Raw genomic sequence first — 19,446 nt, forward strand, 5'->3', positions numbered from 1 at the left:
CAGTAGATTACGAGAGAGAGAGAGAGAGAGAGAGAGAGGAGAGAGAGAGAGAGAGTAATAAACACTTGATAAATGGTTAAGAGATATGTAATAAATCATTTCTTAAACTATAAAAAATATCAATCATTCGACTAAAACTGCTCGATTTAATATCACGCGTTCAATTTGATAATGTGCCTTATTGACTGTTTGATTTATACTTGCTTGCGTTACACACACACACACACACACACACACACATATATATATATATACATATATATATAATATATATATATATCCCTTTCTGAGTGGGATACCTTAACGTGGTGAAACGGTTTGTGTAACGCCATGATCAGCAAAGCTGTACTAGTCAGGGCCACAAATACTAGGTTAATTTTCTACGATCGGTCAGTCGAAAATCTCCCACCATCGCCAATCCGTACTGGCCAGCGCGGTGATGAAAACTGCCCAAACCCAAGATATGAATTGATATATATGATGTCCTTGTCAGTAGTGGACTAGAAACATCTGCATTTGATGGTGTTGTTGTATATGTCATATCTAACATGAACTGGGTTAGAAAAAAACGTTTAAGGTCACTAGAAAAATAGATGAAAATTTTGAAAAACGTTCTAAATACTTAGCCAAGTACATTTTGAAAATGCTAAAAAAAAAACAACGCCTCAGAGATTGATAAGGACACGGAATCTCTTATCTCGCTTCGACCTACATTTAAAGGAACCTTTATTCCCAGTTTCGACCTACATTTACATGAACCTTTATTTCCACTTCGACCTACATTTCCAGGACCTTTTATTTACATTTTTCAACATACATTTACAAGAACCTTTATTTCCAGTTTCGACCTACAGTTCCAGGAATCTTTATTTCCAGTTTTAACCTACATTTACAGGAACCTTTATTTCCAGTTTCGACCTACATTTCCAGGACCTTTTATTTCCAGTTTCGACCTATATTTACATGAACCTTTATTTCCAGTTTCGACCTACATTCACAGGAACCTTTTATTTCCAGTTTCGACCTACATTTCCAGGAACCTTTATTTCCAGTTTCAACATACATTTACAAGACCTTTTTTTTCCAGTTAAAACTCACGTATACAGGATCCTTTATTTACAGTTTCGACCTACATTTCAAACCTTTATTTCCAGTTTCGACCTACATTTCCAGGACCTTCTATTTCCAGTTTTCAACCAACATTTCCAGGACCTTTTATTTCCAGTTTCGACCTACATTTCCAGGACCTTCTATTTCCAGTTTCAACCAACATTTCCAGGACCCTTTATTTCCAGTTTCGACTTACATTTCCAGGACCTTCTATTTCCAGTTTCAACCAACATTTCCAGGACCTTTTATTTCCAGTTTCGACCTACATTTCCAGGACCTTCTATTTCCAGTTTCAACCAACATTTCCAGGACCCTTTATTTCCAGTTTCGACCTACATTTCCAGGACCTTCTATTTCCAGTTTCAACCAACATTTCCAGGACCTTTTATTTCCAGTTTCGACCTACATTTCCAGGACCTTCTATTTCCAGTTTCAACCAACATTTCCAGGACCCTTTATTTCCAGTTTCGACCTACATTTCCAGGAACCTTTATTTCCAGTTTCCCAATTCTCTTTTCCCTTCGTCACATCCGGGAACTTCCGCTACACTTCCCCCAGACACTTCCTCACCCCTTCCCCCTCCGCCGTTCCTTAACCTTAACTCGTTTCTGGGGATTTTTTATATACTTCCTTTCATATCGGTAAACTAATGTGTGTGTGTATGTATGTGTATATATATATATATATATATATACATAACATATATATCCATGTATACACATGTATATATGCATATATACAAAATCGCATGCACACGCACACACACACACCTATTATATACCGTAATATACATGCATATACATATGTATACGTATATATACACACACATAAATATGTGTGTAAGTGTGTGTATGAATATTCAAGCAAAATCCTATGTAATACCAATCCCCGTCTATCTCTACACTACACCAATCAAAAAAGGGAACGACTCAGTCCCTAAACCTATGTTAATTACCAAAAAAACTAATTGATGACTCTAACAACGAATGGACTGAGGTGAGCGTCAAAAGGCCAACGATCAGACACTCACACAAACTCATTCCAAACAATTCTTCTTCACCTAAGGGGTTAAGTACTGCACTGTAATTGTTCAGTGACCACTTTCCTTTTGGTGATGGTAGAAGAGACTCTTTAGCTATGGTAAGAAGCTCTTCTAGGAGAAGGACACTCCAAAAATCAAACCAGTGTTCTCTAGTCTTGGGTAGTGCCATAGCCTCTGTACCATGGTCTTCCACTGTCTTGGGTTGGAGTTCTCTTGCTTGAGATACACTTGGGCACACTATTCTCCCTGTTAGAGCCCCTGGGCTTAGAGCATATCCTGCTTTTCCAAATGGGGTTTGTAGCTTAGCAAGTAATAATGATACTAATAATAAGGCAATAAAAAATCAAACCATTGTTCTCTAGTCTTGGGTAGTGCCATAGCCTCTGTAGCATGTCTTCCACAGTCTTGGGTTAGAGTTCTCTAACTTGAGGATACACTCGGGCACAACTATTCTCCCTGTTAGACCCCCTGGGCTTAGAGCATATCCTGCTTTTCCAACTAGGGTTGTAGCTTAGCAAGTAATAATAATAATAATAACAAAGACCTTTATAAGCCTTTGTAATGAACCGAAGAATCGACATGCACAGGACAGGATAGTCTTTTGACGTTTCGTTCCAGATTTCTAATCTAAAAACGTAACAATTCTTTTGCTATTTTCCTTTCTTTCTCTCTGAGGAAGGTCTTGACAAGGTAATAACTCGCTTCTAGGGCAATGGATATAGTCTCTCTCTCTCTCTCTCTCTCTCTCTCTCTCTCTCTCTCTCGAAAGCAATGTTTTCAGTCAGTATATTACCCAACCCAAACTGCTATCTCTCTCTCTCTCTCTCTCTCTCTCTCTCTGATGTCTTGGGTAGGTAATGCTCACTTTTGCAATATCCCCAACAGAGAGAGAGAGAGAGAGAGAGAGAGAGAGAGAGAGAGCTGGTAATATACCAGCAAAAAGCATTGCTTTCTCAAGCACGAGAGAGAGAGAGAGAGAGAGAGAGAGAGAGAGAGCCAAGAATTTCGAATATCTCAATCTTTTTTAATCCATCCGCAAACTCCATCTGCTCTAGAGAGAGAGAGAGAGAGAGAGAGAGAGAGAGAAATTACGAGGACTTTGGTGTCTCAAAAGACTTTTTAGTCCATTTGCTCGTGGAGAGAGAGAGAGAGAGAGAGAGAGAGAAAAACAAAAAATTTCGAATATCTCAAACTTTTTAGTCCATCCACGAACTCCATCCGCTTATATAGAGAGAGAGAGAGAGAGAGAGAGAGAGAGAGAGGGGGGGGGGGGCGCACACGCCAAAGCTTTATATTAGAGAGAAGCAAACACAGCCAAACATGCAATGCAGACAGTTCCCTGTAGTTTGTCTTTGGATAATGCATCCAATGCAGTTGCTGTTGACTTTTGTGAAACAGAAGCCTTTTGATTATAAGTGTCTTATAGACTATTATACATATGTATATATGTATATGTATATATATATATATATATATATATATTGTAAATACAACTATAACAATATAACAATATTTTTTAAAGGCTTGATAAAATGGCTATGCTTAGCAAACAAAATTACTAATACTACATATGTAATGCAGTATATTTATAAATATGTATATATATGCATATATACGTACACACACACACACCACACACATATATATATATATATATATATACAGTATATGTATATATATGTAGTATATATATATATATGTATATATATGTGTGTGTATTATTATTATTATTATCATTATTATTATTATTATTATTATTACTAGCCAAGCTACAACCCTAGTTGGAAAAGCAAGATGCTATAAGCCCAAGGGCTCCAAGAGGGATAAATAGCCCAATGAAGAAAGGAAAGGAAAGCATATACTGTATAATATATATATATATATATATATACACAGTATATATACAATAAATGAAAAAATATCTAGGGGTCTTTAAATTCTTGGGTGAACCTACTTTTCAACAAACAATAGGACAATGGACTCCGAAATTTATGTGAACTCACAAAGGTTACATACGATCCAGAAAGATTATATAAAAGTTAACATAAAAACTTCTAAACCTAAAATTAATTGGGGGAACCGAAACGCAAAAAAAAAAAAAAAAAAAAAAAAACCCGAACACACACATTAATGAATAAAATTAATATATAATTTGAGCACAACTATAAAAATATTATTTTCTTTTTTGAGGGGGGGCTGGTAAGTGGGGGGAACCTAAATGCAAAAAAAAAAAAAAAAAAAAACATTAATGAATAAAATTAATATATAATCTGAGCACAACTATAGAAATATTATTTTCTTTCTTTTTTTTTGGGGGGGGGGGAATCGCTATACTCAGCCAAGAAAAAATAATACGTTCAATGTTTTTATGTTTATCAAGCTGACAAGCGTCTCCTTTCATAGTTTATATGTGACAGATCTATTTTAAAACTTTGTTACTGGTCTTAAGATATTTCAATATTCATTATTCACTATTCATTACTTCTCATATAGTTTACTCATTTCATTTATTTCCTTTCCTCACTGGGCTCTTTTTCCCTGTTGGAGCCCTTGGGCTTATAACATCCTGCTTCACCAACTAGGGTTGTATCTTAGCTAGTAGTAATAATAACAACAATAATAATAATAATAATTAACAACAACAATATAATAATAATAATAATAATAATAATAATAATAATAATAATAATAATAATAATAATAATATGCTCAAAAGCCTTAAAAGAACCTGTTTATTTAGAAAAAAAATACTAAATGAAAAAAAATCAATCAGTTTTATTTCAATTAAATTTCATTTGACACTCGTTGATTAACTGAGAATCAAAGAGAATGGTTTCGTTGTATTGATGACTTCTCTCTCTCTCTCTCTCTCTCTCTCTCTCTCTCATATTATTGTTCAACACACAATCTTACCAACCTGAGGTCTCCTTAATGTTAATTCCTCTTAAAATGTTCTATAAAAAACATATGTTGCCCAGAGTACAACAACAACAACAACAACAACAAAAACAACACCACCACCACCACCAACAACAACAACAACATTCGAAAAAGGGAAACCGCTCAACTGCAATGAGAAGACAATAACCACACATAAGTAAATTAAGAGTTTTCATAAACTCGGTCAAACGTTGACTTAGCAAAGCGTTAATTGGCTTAGCCATAACAGTCCGGGGTCGAATCTATACCCAAGATGGAAAAAAAAGATTAAATCATGAGACTGGTTGTTCAATTGGTGTTCAACTGGTTGTTCAACTGGTTGTTCAGCGCACTTTGAGGTTGTACTCGGTGTTTGGTACTTTCTCATTTTCAATATTTAGGAATAAGTAGTTTTAAAGTATTCTTGAATTTTAAATCTGGTACTTATATTTCTCATTTGTGTATGTATGTATGTATATATATATATATATATACTGTATATATATATATATATATATTACGTATATATACATATATATAGTACATATATATATATATATATATAGTACGTATATATACACACACATATATATATATATATATATACTGTATATATATATAGTACGTATATATATATATATATATATAGTACGTATATACACACACACACACACATATATATATATATATATATGTATATACTGTATATATATAGTACGTATATATACATATATATATATATATATAGTACGTATATACACACACACACACACATATATATATATATATATATGTGTGTGTGTGTGTGTGTATATACAACAACAACATATGCAGCCACTTCTAGTCCAATGCAGGGCAAAATCATCAGACATACCCATATTCAGTGCTGTGGTTTGGCCATTTTCATCAACACGCTGGCCAACTGGGGATTGGTGATGGTAGGAGACTTTTGTCTGATCGCTCACAGTCCAGCAACCCAGTATAGGTGACCATGACTAGTACAGCTAATTACCAAACCGGTTTTCTCACTATTAAAGAATAGTTAAGCAACTATCCTATCTGTGTAAGCAACATTGAAACTAACATCAGGCCTCAGGAGGTTACTGCGAGAGGCAACGGGTCACAAGGACGCCTGAGTTGCCATTACGGTGAGTCGAGTTGACGGAGCTCAAAACATAACCAGAGAAATGAACGTTGGGTAGACCAGCTTGGTTAAATTGTGTGCTAACAATAACATGAATGAGAGAGAGAGAGAGAGAGAGAGAGAGAGAGAGAGAGAGACCTATGGAAATCATCAATACATCGGAAGCCATTCTCTTTGACTCTCAGTTAATCAACGCGAAGCATTCCCAACCCCAACTAGGAGAGGGGGAGGGGAGGGGGAGCCTAGGACCTGGGGGGAGCCTGGGACCTGGGGGGTAGCCAGGGACCTGGGGGGAGCCTGGGACCTGGGGGGAGCCTGGGACCTGGGAGAAGGGGTGTGGGTGACCCCAGGGTCGGGGGAGGGGAATAGGCGGAAATTAAATGAGTGACTAAAATAAAAAGAAGACCGATGTCGTGTGGAAAAAGCTATGTTGTCGTTCCGTCCTCATCACGAACAAGCATTTTAATCCCTTTTCTTTCTGAAATTGACTGACTGGGTCTATAATTCCTTTTAGGTCATGGCCGTTTTCGGTCTCAATTTCGGTCTTGGTCTACAGTTCCATCTGAGTCCTTTCATTGAACTTCAAGTTTAAAGTTCGGTTGTGATCTACAATTCGAAATTGATCTACGAAATTGAGTTGACTTCTACAGTTCTAAATAAATAATCTATTAAGTGTACAAATTAAACTTGACCCCAATTCAAATTTGTTCTACAGACAGGCAGTCTACAGTCTCGCTTTGTTCTACTGACAGAACATCTAGTTTCTCTTTGTTCAACAGACAGACCATCTAGTTTTACCTTTGTTTAACTGACAGACCATCTAGTTTCTCTTTGTTCTACAGACAGACCATCTAGTTTCTCTTTGTTCTACTGACAGAACATCTACATTCTCTCTTAGTTCAACTGACAGACCATCTACATTCTCTCTTTGTTCAACTGACAGACCATCTACATTCTTTGTTCTACAGGCATGCCATCTACATTCTCTCTTTGTTCAACAGACAGACCATCTAGTTTCTCTTTGTTCCACAAACAGATCATCTACATTCTTTGTTCCACAGACAGACTATCTACATTTTCTCTTTATTCAACAGAGACCATCTACATACTCTCTTTGTTCTACAGACAGACTCGTAAAAGTAGGCTATGATACGTTATGCTAGGCTAGATGAAGTAAACTTGCTTAGGTTAGGCTATATATACATACATACATATATATATATATATATATATATAGTACAGTGAACCCTCGCTACTTCGCGGTTCGACCATCGCGGATTCACCACTTCGCGGATTTTTTTCATAACCCATGTATATACATATATCGCGGATTTTCTGGAAATATCGAAAATACCGCGATGTGACCGATGGTGCGAGATTGGAGAAAGTAAGGAAAATTGAATCATGATTGATTTTCAATATAAATGAAACTTTGAGGAGCAACAAATATATCATTTGTTAGAGAGATAGAGAGAGGTAAGGAATGGGAGGTAGTGAAAAGTAGCTCACAGAGAGAGAAAGAGGTAGAGGTAGAGAGAGAGAGGTAAAGAGAAAGAGGTAGAGAGAGAGAGAGAGAGGTAGAGAAAGAGAGAGAGGTAGAGAAAGAGAGAGAGATAGGTAGAGAAAGAGAGAGAGATAGGTAGAGAAAGAGAGAGAGAGAGAGAGAGAGAGGTAGAGGTAGAGAGAGAGAGAGAGAGAGGTAGAGGTAGAGAGAGAGAGAGAGAGAGATAGAGGGTGGTTTAAATGTAATAAACAAAAAAATTTGATAGGTTATAACACATTGATGCTTATGTAATATCAACTGTATACTGTAGACGGTTTGAATAAGTTAAGAAATGGTATAAACGATACTTTGTTAGTGTATTCGTACACACTCAAGAGCGGCAGCTAGATGACAGATGATCTAATCACAGCCAAAAGTAAAACAAAAAGAAGTCAACAATACTCGATTTTTAAAACACACCCGAAATTTAAAAACAAAAGTACACGCTTTCTTAATGTGCAATTAACTATTTAAAGAGTGGCAATTTTCTAGAATAAAATATTTCCCAAAAAATAGTGGTTTGCTGATGAAATCGGATGCCATATTTTTAGCTATGATTGAAATGGATGTAGACTCGGCCTAATTTTTCGTTTCGTGTTTAATTGACACCAAGAAAACTAATTTTAGTTTCTTCATCTAAATGTAAGTATTGTATAACACGAAGAGAGAGAGAGAGAGAGAGAGAGAGAGAGAGAGAGAGAGAATGAATCAGCTGTTGTAATCAAATGGCGTGTTTTTGTTTCGTGAGAATTTCATCGCCACGACTATAACAACAACATACTGTACTGAACTTTACAGTATTATACAGACTACTGTAATATGATAAAGTAAAATATTTGTAATCTATTTTATATGAAATGGGGCTATTTTTTTTTTTAAATTTACATTTACGTATGTAAAACAACTCTCTCTCTCTCTCTCTCTCTCTCTCTCTCTCTCTCTCTCTCTCTCTCGTAGATTGTTTTGCTGCTTTGCTACGTATGTATGATTTTATATAGATACGGTAAATCATATTTGTAATAACATATTTTATAAAAGCTTTTACTGTAATATCATTATTTATCACTTTCATCATGCGCGTTAAATTCCTTAGTTTGTTTACTGAGCGTACTTTATGACGCCGTCGTTTCAGGCGGCGTCATAAAGAAAAACATTTCATTTGGAAGTCCTAAGAAAAAATTAAGTAAAACATTAGTAATAACCAAATCAACATACTGTACTGAATAATCAATATAATTGATGCAAAAACTAACCTATACATAGATGTGTAAATGCGTTTGTTTCTTCATTATAATCAGAGATAAACGTAAACAAAACATTGGTTGCCATTTTTTATCGTGCTTTTTGGCGTGTTTAGGAAACGCATGATATAAAGTCGCCTTTAATATTTGTGCCTGTTTTAGTTTAGGGTACGTTAGTACATGCATTAAGTGTTCTGTACATTAAAGGGTTGTTTGTTAACAGTACTACGTACAAGGGAAGGTTTTAAAAGTCTGAATATACATGTTAAATACATAGGTAAATATGGTGTCACTACTTCGCGGATTTTCACCTATCGCGGCCGGGTCTGGAACCTATCTACCGCGATAAACGAGGGTTCACTGTATATATATATATATATATACATATATATATATATATATATAGTACAGATATATATATACTATATATATACATACTGTATATATACATATATATATACACACACACACACATATATATATATATATATATATGTATATATATACATTTATATTTATATATATATACATATACAGATATATTTATATATATACATATATATACATATATATACACATGTATACACATATATATACATATATACAGTATACAAATATATTTATATATATACATATATATATTATATATATATTTATATATATATATATATATATATACATATATACATACATATAGATATATACATATACATATATATACACACACACATATATAATATATATATATATATATATACAGTATATATATATATATATATGCATATATATATATATGCATATATATATATATATATATGTATATATGCATATATATATATATATATATATACATATATATACATATACATATATATATATATATATGTATATATGCATATATATATATATATATATACATATATATACATATACATATATATACATATATATATATATATATAGACAACAGCTTCACGCTCAAGCCTCCGTTGAAAAATGAACTTGGCTTCCATTTCCCATTATCAGACAAAATATATCAAAACACATTTTTACCCTAACCTTTCAGTAAGAGCAATAATCATATTGTATATTACAATATATTACGAGTATCAAAGAGGTTTGGAATATACAATATTGGGCCCTTTATACTGTCTTTACACATAATTTACGACAAAAGCTCTATCTATCGGTGTTTTTCTGAACTACTGGGTGGAAGGAGGCTCCTGTGCCTGTACTATGATGACAAAAGGATCAAACTCTGATTTTTTACAGTAAAATCTGTAACTTCATTAATAAAAGTTTCCACCAGTACTATATGGGATTCAAATAATGTATTTACAATGATCTGTTTAATTATGCGAGTTCCAATGTCCTAATTAATATAGTACTGTTCTATAATGAAACCAAATAGGCTAGGCTGGGAGAAAATAGGTTTGAATATGTGGAATAGGCTAGGCTAGGGGAAAATAGGCTAAACTTGGTAACACTAAATTAAGCAGCTGTACAGTTTAGTTCTCCCAACAGATTAATAAATAATAATATATCTTCCCCGCAAAAATGAGACTTAATAGGACAATCGTAAACAAACTAACGTCACCGATAATGGAGTGACAAAATTAGATTCTCGTTTACCTGTTATTTTGCTGAACTGCTGGACAATATATCCAATATTTTGAAGCACTGGAAAAACGACATAGTTGGCCTCGAAGATAAAACCACTTTTCACTTAAAGATACCAAAGTTCACTTTGAAAATATATCTTGATCGATAACTTTACTAGGTTCCGCTTCGCAAAATAGGCTTGCCACTCTATCACTTTGAAGATAAGTGCAAAGCTTCTTCTAAGCTTATCCTATCCTTAATCCTTGAATCGTTATTCTTTCTATTGTAATTAAGCTTATTTTACCTATACCATACATAAATTAATAATGAAATTCTCAAGCTTTACTTTAATCCCATTCTATCTTGAAATCAGCTAGGATAATACCTTGCTATCATCAGTACTAGTGCAGAGCTTCTAAGCTTATCCTATCCTTAATCCTTAAATCCTTATTCTTTCTATTATAATTAAGCTTATTTTACCTATGCCATGCATAAATTAATAATGAATTTCTCAAGCTTTACTTTAATCCCATTCTATCTTGAATTCAGTTAGGATAATACCTTGCTATCATCACCTTAAATCCTTATCCTTTCTATTGTAATTAAGCTTATTTTACCTATGCCATACATAAATTAATAATGAAATTCTCAAGCTTTACTTTAATCCCATTCTATCCAGAAATCAGCTAGGAATCTTAAGCTTATCCTATCCTTAATCCTGAATTCCTTATTCTTTCTATTGTAATTAAGCTTATTTTACCTATGCCATATATGAATTAATAATGAAATTCTCAAGCTTTACTTTAATCCCATTCTATCTAGAAATCAGTTAGGATAATACCTTGCTATCATCAGTACTACTTTGTCGTTTAAGCTTATCCTATCCTCAAATCCTTATTCTTTCTATTATAATTAAGCTTATTTTACCTATGCCATACATAAATTAATAATGAATTTCTCAAGCTTTACTTTAATCCCATTCTATCTTGAATTCAGCTAGGAATCTAGGATAATACCTTGCTATCATCAGTACTACTTTGTCGTTTAAGCTTATCCTATCCTTAATCCTTAAACCCTTATTCTTTCTATTGTAATTAAGCTTATTTTACCTATGCCATACATAAATTAATAATGAAATTCTCAAGCTTTACTTAATCTCATTCTATCTTGAATTCAGCTAGGAATCTAGGATAATACCTTGCTATCATCAGTACTACTTTGTCGTTTAGGTTAATCCTTAAATCCTTATTCTTTCTATTATAATTAAGCTTATTTTACCTATGCCATACATAAATTAATAATGAAATTCTCAAGCTTTACTTTAATCCCATTCTATCTTGAAATCAGCTAGGAATCTAGGATAATACCTTGCTATCATCAGTACTACTTTCTCTGATAATTTAGCCATTCGAGTCAATCTTTCTTTCATATTTTTCCGTCTTATTTTCCACATGAGGTTTAAAATCTCTTTCTTCTTTTCTATATTACTTCCATTAAATAAAAATCATCCAATCATTTTACATATTCGCTCCTTTTAAAGAAAATCATTTAATTCCAAAGCCTATATTAAAATGTCTCCTTAATTTCGTCTTATTTTCCACATCATGTTTAAAATCTCTTTCTTCTTTTCTATATTACTTCCATTAAATAAAAATTATCCAATTATTTTACATATTCGCTCCTTTTGAAGAAAATAATTTAATTTTAGAGCCTATATTAAAATGTCTCCTTAATTTCGTCTTATTTTCCACATCAAGTTTAAAATTTCTTTCTTTTCTATATTACTTCCATTAAATAAAAATTATCCAATTTTACAAAATTCGCTCCTTTTGAAGAAAATCCTTTAATTCCAAAGCCTAAATTAAAAGGTCACCTTAATTAGATTAACCATAATATCAATATACTGATTAATTAGGTCTAAAGGGGCTTACCGGATATTAACTTCTTTCAATTTATGCAAAAGACTGATGAATTATATCGTCTATTTTTTCTTCTTTTTTATATTCCGCAGTGAGATTTGTGGCCGTAAGGGTTGTTAGCACTTCAGTGATGATCTTCACAGTTTATATATATATATATATATGTATATGTATATATATATATATATATACATATACATATATATATATATATATATACTGTATATATATATATATATGTGTGTGTGTGTGTGTGTGTATATATATATATGTATATATATAGTATATAAATATATATATATATATATATATATCAAACAGCAATGCACTTACATAAATTTCTTTTTAGCAACCAAAGAAAAACTTGAACAAGAGTAATCTCTCTCTCTCTCTCTCTCTCTCTCTCTCTCTCTCTTTCTCTACTTTTCTATCCTCAAGATCTATGAGGAAAAAAGTATTTTTTTTTTAACACATCTGAGTTTAAAGGTTTAAAGGCCGCTCATGAATGGCAGGGGCAAGGGACAGTGACATTCCCCTATCAAGCAGGACAATGCTCTAGAGACTGACCATATATACATATGATCAGCGCCCAAGCTTCCTCTCCACACAAGCTAGGACCAAGGAGGGCCAGGGAATGGCTGCTGATGACTCAGCAGATAGACCTATGGGCTCCCCCAAACCCCCTATCCTTAGCTCACAAGGATAGTGAGGTTGCAGCGACTAAAAAAACTAATGAGTTTGAGCGGGACTCGAACCCCAGTCTGGCGTTCACCAGTTAGGGACGTTACCACATCGGCCACTACGAAACTGATTTGAGTTTTTGTTATTGGTTAAATTACAATTATAAATAGAGGGTCACTCAGTAGAGCGCAGACCTCCGCTGCGGCAGCTAATTCCTCGACCTTTTGCTAGACCCTGACCTTGACCTTTGACTTTAGCATATATTGATGGGCGTGGATTTTCATACACTAAAATAAGAACCAAGTTTGAAGTCTCTGTGACAACGATGGCCAAACTTATGGCTGATAACGTGAATTGGACAATTTGCTTGACTGTGACCTTAACCTTTGACCTTGACCTTCCAAAATTTAATCATTTCCAGCTTTTTACATAACAGTTAACCCCTGTAAGTTTCTTTACGATTAAAATTGTTGTCAGGAAGCTGTTCACAAACAAACACACACACAAACAGGGGGTAAAACATATCCTCCTTCCAACTTCGTTGGCGGAGGTAAAAACCGAGTATTTTAACACACTTGAGTTAGCCATTTGAGTGCAACACCTTTAAACACGCACGCAAAACTCAACAGTTTACCAAAATATAAAATCTAAATCAATTTGCATCTCTCACTGAAGAGAAAAATCCACGCAAAATCAAGTTACGCTGTTGCGTGCAAACTACCAACAAACATAAACGCGCACGCAAAATTGAGTTACGCTGTTGCGTGCACAACACTAACAAAAAAACAAACGCGCACTCAAAATTGAGTTACGCTGTTGCGTGCAAACTACCAACAAACAAACACACACGCAAAATTGAGTTACGCTGTTGCGTGCAAACTACCAACAAACAAACACACACGCAAAATTGAGCTACGCTGTTGCGTGCAAACTACCAACAAACAAACACGCACGCAAAATTGAGCTACGCTGTTGCGTGCAAACTACCCACTAACAAACACACACGCAAAATTGAGCTACGCTGTTGCGTGCAAACTACCAACAAACAAATGTGCACGCAAAATTGAGTTACGCTGTTGCGTGCACACCACCAACATACAAACAAACGCACACGCAAATTGAGTTACGCTGTTGCGTGCACACCATCAACAAACGCGCACACAAAATTGAGTTACGCTGTTGCGTGCAAACTACCAACAAACATAAACGGGCACGCAAAATTGAGTTACACGATTGCGTGCACAACACCAACACACAAACAAACGCGCACGCAAAAAAAGCGGAGATGCTTCCCAGACCAGTCGGGGCCTCGATCTCTTTCTGAAGGAAATCCTCAATCATGGAGTTAGTCTCTCTCTCTCTCTCTCACTCTCTCTCTCTCTCTCTCTCTCTCTCTCTCTCTCTCTCTCTCACAAAAGCACATTAACCATTCTTTCCAATGTGCATAAAGATGAGTAAGATATTTTAATAATAGTACATCGGTATATTTTTTTCCCTGTTGGAGCCCTTGGGCTTTATAGCATCTAGCTTTTCCAACTAGGGTTGTAGCTTAGCTAGTAGTAGTAGAAGTAGTAGTAGTAGTGGTAGTAGTAGTAGTAGTAGTAGTAGTAGTAGTAATAATAATAATAATAATAATAATAATAATAATAATAATATAATATCTGTAGTACGAAATTTCGCATAATATAAAAAATAAATCACTTCACAGACATTTCTCTTTTAATCCAACAGAATGCTTATTCACAGACCTCCATCTAAATCAATCACAGACTCTTCTCTTAATAACAGACATAATTAATGTACAGACTTTTCTCTCATCACTAACAGAACAGTTATTCACAGACTCTTCTGTTAATAACAGACACAGTTAATAGCAGAATTTTCTCTCATCACTAACAGAATAGCTATTCACAGACACTTCTCTTAATAACAGACATAATTAATGTCCAGACTTTTCTCTCATCACTCAAAGAACAGCTATTCACAGACTTCTCTTAATAAGACATAATTAATGTCCAGACTTTTCTCTCATCACTAACAGAATAGCTATTCACAGACTTCTCTTAATAACAGACATAATTAATATCCAGACTTTTCTCTCATTACTAACAGAATAGCTATTCACAGACTTCTCTTAATAACAGACATAATTAATGTCCAGACTTTTCTCTCATCACTTACAGAATAACTATTCACAGACTTCTCTTAATAGCAGACATAATTAATGTCCAGACTTTTCTCTCATCACTAACAGAATAGCTATTCACAGACTTCTCTTAATAACAGACATAATTAATGTCCAGACTTTTCTCTCATCACTTACAGAATAACTATTCACAGACTTCTCTTAATAACAGACATAATTAATGTCCAGACTTTTCTCTCATCACTTACAGAATAACTATTCACAGACTTCTCTTAATAGCAGACATAATTAATGTCCAGACTTTTCTCTCATCACTAACAGAATAGCTATTCACAGACTTCTCTTAATAACAGACATAATTAATGTCCAGACTTTTCTCTCATCACTTACAGAATAACTATTCACAGACTTCTCTTAATAACAGACATAATTAATGTCCAGACTTTTCTCTCATCACTTACAGAATAACTATTCACAGACTTCTCTTAATAACAGACATAATTAATGTCCAGACTTTTCTCTCATCACTTACAGAATAACTATTCACAGACTTCTCTTAATAGCAGACATAATTAATGTCCAGACTTTTCTCTCATCACTAACAGAATAGCTAGTCACAGATTTCTCTTAATAGCAGACATAATTAATGTCCAGACTTTTCTCTCATCACTAACAGAATAGCTATTCACAGACTCTTCTCTTAATAGCAGACAATTAATGTACAGACTTTTCTCTCATCACTAACAGAATAGCTATTCACAGACTTCTCTTAATAGCAGACATAATTAATGTCCAGACTTTTCTCTCATCACTAACAGAATAGCTATTCACAGACTCTTCTCTTAATAGCAGACAATTAATGTCCAGACTTTTCTCTCATCACTAACAGAATAGCTAGTCACAGATTTCTCTTAATAGCAGACATAATTAATGTCCAGACTTTTCTCTCATCACTAACAGAATAGCTAGTCACAGATTTCTCTTAATAGCAGACATAATTAATGTCCAGACTTTTCTCTCATCACTAACAGAATAGCTATTCACAGACTCTTCTCTTAATAGCAGACAATTAATGTACAGACTTTTCTCTCATCACTAACAGAATAGCTATTCACAGACTTCTCTTAATAGCAGACATAATTAATGTCCAGACTTTTCTCTCATTACTAACAGAATAGCTATTCACAGACTTCTCTTAATAACAGACATAATTAATGTCCAGACTTTTCTCTCATTACTAACAGAATAGCTATTCACAGACTCTGCTCTTAATAACAAACATAATTAATGTCCAGACTTTTCTCTCATCACTTACAGAATAACTATTCACAGACTTCTCTTAATAGCAGACATAATTAATGTCCAGACTTTTCTCTCATCACTAACAGAATAACTATTCACAGACTTCTCTTAATAGCAGACATAATTAATGTCCAGACTTTTCTCTCATCACTAACAGAATAGCTATTCACAGACTCTGCTCTTAATAACAAACATAATTAATGTCCAGACTTTTCTCTCATCACTTACAGAATAACTATTCACAGACTTCTCTTAATAGCAGACATAATTAATGTCCAGACTTTTCTCTCATCACTAACAGAATAACTATTCACAGACTTCTCTTAATAGCAGACATAATTAATGTCCAGACTTTTCTCTCATCACTAACACAATAGCTATTCACAGACTTCTCTTCCTAGCTGACATAATTAATGTCCAGACTTTTCTCTCATCACTAACAGAATAGCTATTCACAGACTTCTCTTAATAACAGACATAATTAATGTACAGACTTTTCTCTCATCAATAACAGAATAGCTTATTCACAGACGCTTCTCTTAATAGCACACAATTAATGTCCAGACTTTTCTCTCATCACTAACAGAATAGCTATTCACAGACACTTCTCTTAATAGCAGACATAATTAATGTCCGGACTTTTCTCTCATCACTTACAGAATAGCTATTCACAGACTTCTCTTAATAGCAGACATAATTAATGTCCAGACTTTTCTCTCATCAATAACAGAATAGCTATTCACAGACTTCTCTTAATAGCAGACATAATTAATGTACAGACTTTTCTCTCATCACTAACAGAATAGCTATTCACAGACTTCTCTTAATAGCAGACATAATTAATGTCCAGACTTTTCTCTCATCACTAACAGAATAGCTATTCACAGACTTCTCTTAATAGCAGACATAATTAATGTCCAGACTTTTCTCTCATCACTAACAGAATAGCTATTCACAGACTTCTCTTCCTAGCTGACATAATTAATGTCCAGACTTTTCTCTCATCACTAACAGAATAGCTATTCACAGAATTCTCTTAATAACAGACATGATTAATGTCCAGACTTTTCTCTCATCAATTACAGAATAGCTATTCACAGACTTCTCTTAATAGCAGACATAATTAATGTCCAGACTTTTCTCTCATCAATAACAGAATAGCTATTCACAGACTTCTCTTAATAACAGACATAATTAATGTCCAGACTTTTCTCTCATCACTTACAGAACAGCTATTCACAGACTTCTCTTAATAACAGACATAATTAATGTACAGACTTTTCTCTCATCACTTACAGAACAGCTATTCACAGACTCTTAATAACAGACATAATTAATGTCCAGACTTTTCTCTCATCACTAACAGAATAGCTATTCACAGACACTTCTCTTAATAGCAGACATAATTAATATCCAGACTTTTATCTCATCACTAACAGAATAGCTATTCACAGACTTCTCTTAATAACAGACATAATTAATGTACAGACTTTTCTCTCATCAATAACAGAATAGCTATTCACAGACTTCTCTTCCTAGCAGACATAATTAATGTACAGACTTTTCTCTCATCACTAACAGAATAGCTATTCACAGACACTTCTCTTAATAACAGACATAATTAATGTACAGACTTTTCTCTCATCACTAACAGAATAGCTATTCACAGACTTCTCTTAATAGCAGACATAATTAACGTCCAGACTTTTCTCTCATCACTAACAGAATAGCTATTCACAGACACTTCTCTTAATAACAGACATAATTAATGTACAGACTTTTCTCTCATCACTAACAGAACAGCTATTCACAGACACCTCTTAATAGCAGACAATTAATGTACAGACTTTTCTCTCATCACTAACAGAATAGCTATTCACAGACTCTGCTCTTAGTAACAGACATAATTAATGTCCAGATTTTTTTCTTATCACTTATAAAATAGCTATTCACAGAAACCTCTTGACAGCAGAGAAACAAAATATCAACAAACTATTCTCTCAAACACACACAATAAACATTCACAAACAATTTTATGAATGAAAAACCACATGAACAATAGTAGACAATCTGCTCAACATCAACAATGCATATAATTAATCCTCCCAATCACAACCTTCTCTAATTAAACTCCGAAACACGACAGAGAACCAAGAACAAAGCCAGAACTGAACACAAAGGCACACACATGCTAAAACTGTAAAAAAACCTCCAGCTACTCTAATAACAAAATAATCATCCGAGTCACACTTCTAATTAAACACAGAAGCAAGACAGAGAACCGGGAACTAAGCCAGAACTAAACACAAAGGCACACGTGTGCAAAAAAAGTTAAAAAACATAACTCCAGCTACTCTAATAACAAGGAGGATTCCTGAGCGCCAAATGTCCACAAAGCCAACTATGTCATCGGTGTTCCACGAAGTAAAGTGTTGGAGCCGAAGCCGCCTCACGCGAGAAACCGATCCATATTCGGTCTCCAAAGTTGGCCCGGAGACCGTCAAAAGCTCCGACCGACGACGAGGATTTGGAGGTAAGTCGATCTGTACTTCGAGTCAGAATCGATGTATAATATGAAAGGACGTGAATGATAATCAGTGGGTTGGTTGTAAATGCAGTCAATGCCGAAAGAGGGCTCTGGGGGGGTTAGGCGAGGGTTGGGGTCTCTCATTAAAAAGTAAATAAGGTTAAGGTTTTTCTTTTCTTTGGGTTGGATTCGGGTTGGGAAGGTTCTTGATGGATTCATGGAGCTTCTCAAGGGATAATATATGCAAGTAAATATATATTACTTTGACAC

At 34.2% G+C, this 19,446-nt stretch overlaps 1 protein-coding gene across 1 annotated transcript in view; it reads right to left on the reverse strand.

Moving 5' to 3' along the window:
- The window catches only part of LOC137620482 (protein FAM135A), a 138,016-nt gene that overhangs the window by 98,014 nt on the left and 20,556 nt on the right, over positions 1-19,446 (reverse strand). The window contains exon 2 of the mRNA XM_068350647.1: positions 2,793-2,849. Coding sequence (XP_068206748.1) covers positions 2,793-2,849 — 57 coding nt within the window. The remainder of the gene's footprint in view (positions 1-2,792; positions 2,850-19,446) is intronic.

The sequence above is a fragment of the Palaemon carinicauda genome, chromosome 27 (assembly GCF_036898095.1).
Source record: "Palaemon carinicauda isolate YSFRI2023 chromosome 27, ASM3689809v2, whole genome shotgun sequence".
Taxonomy (NCBI): domain Eukaryota; kingdom Metazoa; phylum Arthropoda; class Malacostraca; order Decapoda; family Palaemonidae; genus Palaemon; species Palaemon carinicauda.